The following is a 1,310-nucleotide window of genomic DNA, read 5'->3' as shown; positions in this document are numbered from 1 at the left end:
AAACGGCGTTATATATGAAGGATCTAAGGTTTTCCCGGCGAACAGACTGGAGGAAGAGTTATCGGGTTTCCGGCCGGGTCCAAGGGTTTTTCTGCACCGACGTTTCGAAGGCTAAGTCTGCCATCGTCTTCAGGGTGAATGAATTAGCCAAGATGTGTCCGTCTTATATACCTTCATATTGGGTTCAGGTGGGCTCTGATTGGTCGACGGTCGGGTCAATGCGTGTCCTCTCCCCCTTCAGTTTCTTCAGGGCTGGTTTCCACGTATTGCTCAGATGGAAGCCGGCGTCTGTCCATTTTTCTCTTCTGAAGTCTGATTTCCACTGCTTCCTTTACGACACGGTCCCAGTAATTGTTGGCATGGCATATTATTTCCGTGTCTTGAAATTTTATCCGGTGTCCATTTTCTAAACTATGCTCGGCCACCGCAGACTTATTGGGGTAGTACAGTCTGATGCATCTCTCGTGTTCCTTTAGCCGTTTTTCAATGGTGCGTCCGGTCTTCCCAATGTACACTTGGCCGCATTCACACGGAATGCGATAGACTCCCGATGTCTTCAATCCCAATTTGTCCTTGGTGGTTCCGAGAAGGGCCTTGAGTTTTCCTGGTGGTTTGTGGATCTTCTCCACCTTATGCCTCCTTAATATCCTGGCAATTTTGTTGTATATTGTAAAGGCATATGGCAGACAGGCTCTCGCAGTTGGTTTCACGTTAGGTTTTTCGGCTTCTCCTTTTTTAAGGACCTAATTAGGGCCATTTTAATATCTCCCTCTGTAAATTCATTTGAGTGGAAGGTAGTCCTCAGGTACTCGATTTCCGACTTCAGGTTTTCGGTGTCAGGGACAGCTTTGGCCCGGTGGATGAGAGTTCTCAAAACTCCATTCTTCTACGCAGGGTGGTGGTGGCTCCTTCCATTGAGGTAGAGGTCCGTGTGCGTGGGTTTTCGATACACGCTGTGTCCCAGGCTGCCGTCGGCCCTTCGTTCAATCAGGATGTCTAGGAAGGGCAGCCGGTTGTCCTTTTCGGTCTGCATGGTGAACTTGATATTGGGGTCTACGTTGTTCGATGATCCGATAGGTTGGGTCCTCTAGGAGGTGTTGAATTTTCTCTTGGTACTCCTCCATCTTCATCAGCAGTGTAGCATTCCCTTTGTCAGCTGGTAGAACTAAGAAATTGGGGTTCTTACTTAGAGACATCCTGTTTTTCATCTCTGGTGATATTAGGACGAGGAAGAACGGACCTTTTCTGGACCGTCGTTATTTCACTCCTTATCTCTCACGCTTAATGCTGAGGGAGCTTTCTAATGGCGC

The 1,310-nt window shown here is 48.1% G+C and overlaps 1 protein-coding gene across 1 annotated transcript; it reads right to left on the bottom strand.

The window, feature by feature from the left end:
- Positions 1–215: 215 nt before the first annotated feature.
- Positions 216–1,033, bottom strand: LOC124171132. The gene is made up of 2 exons (XM_046550270.1): positions 891–1,033; positions 216–648 (listed from the first exon to the last, which is right to left on the bottom strand). Exons 1-2 carry the CDS (start codon positions 1,031–1,033, stop codon positions 216–218), a joined length of 576 nt encoding a protein of 191 aa, XP_046406226.1.
- Positions 1,034–1,310: the final 277 nt, after the last annotated feature.

Source organism: Ischnura elegans, chromosome X (genome assembly GCF_921293095.1).
Source record: "Ischnura elegans chromosome X, ioIscEleg1.1, whole genome shotgun sequence".
NCBI lineage: Eukaryota > Metazoa > Arthropoda > Insecta > Odonata > Coenagrionidae > Ischnura > Ischnura elegans.
This window is presented reverse-complemented; position numbering and strand designations above follow the sequence as displayed.

Coding starts and splice junctions, on each gene's coding strand:
- LOC124171132 (XM_046550270.1), bottom strand. CDS start 1,033: ATGCAGACCGAAAAGGACAACCGGCTGCCCTTCCTAGACATCCTGATT. Junction 649..890: donor AGGAGCCACCACCACCCTGC/GTAGAAGAATGG, acceptor CAAAATTGCCAG/GATATTAAGGAGGCATAAGG.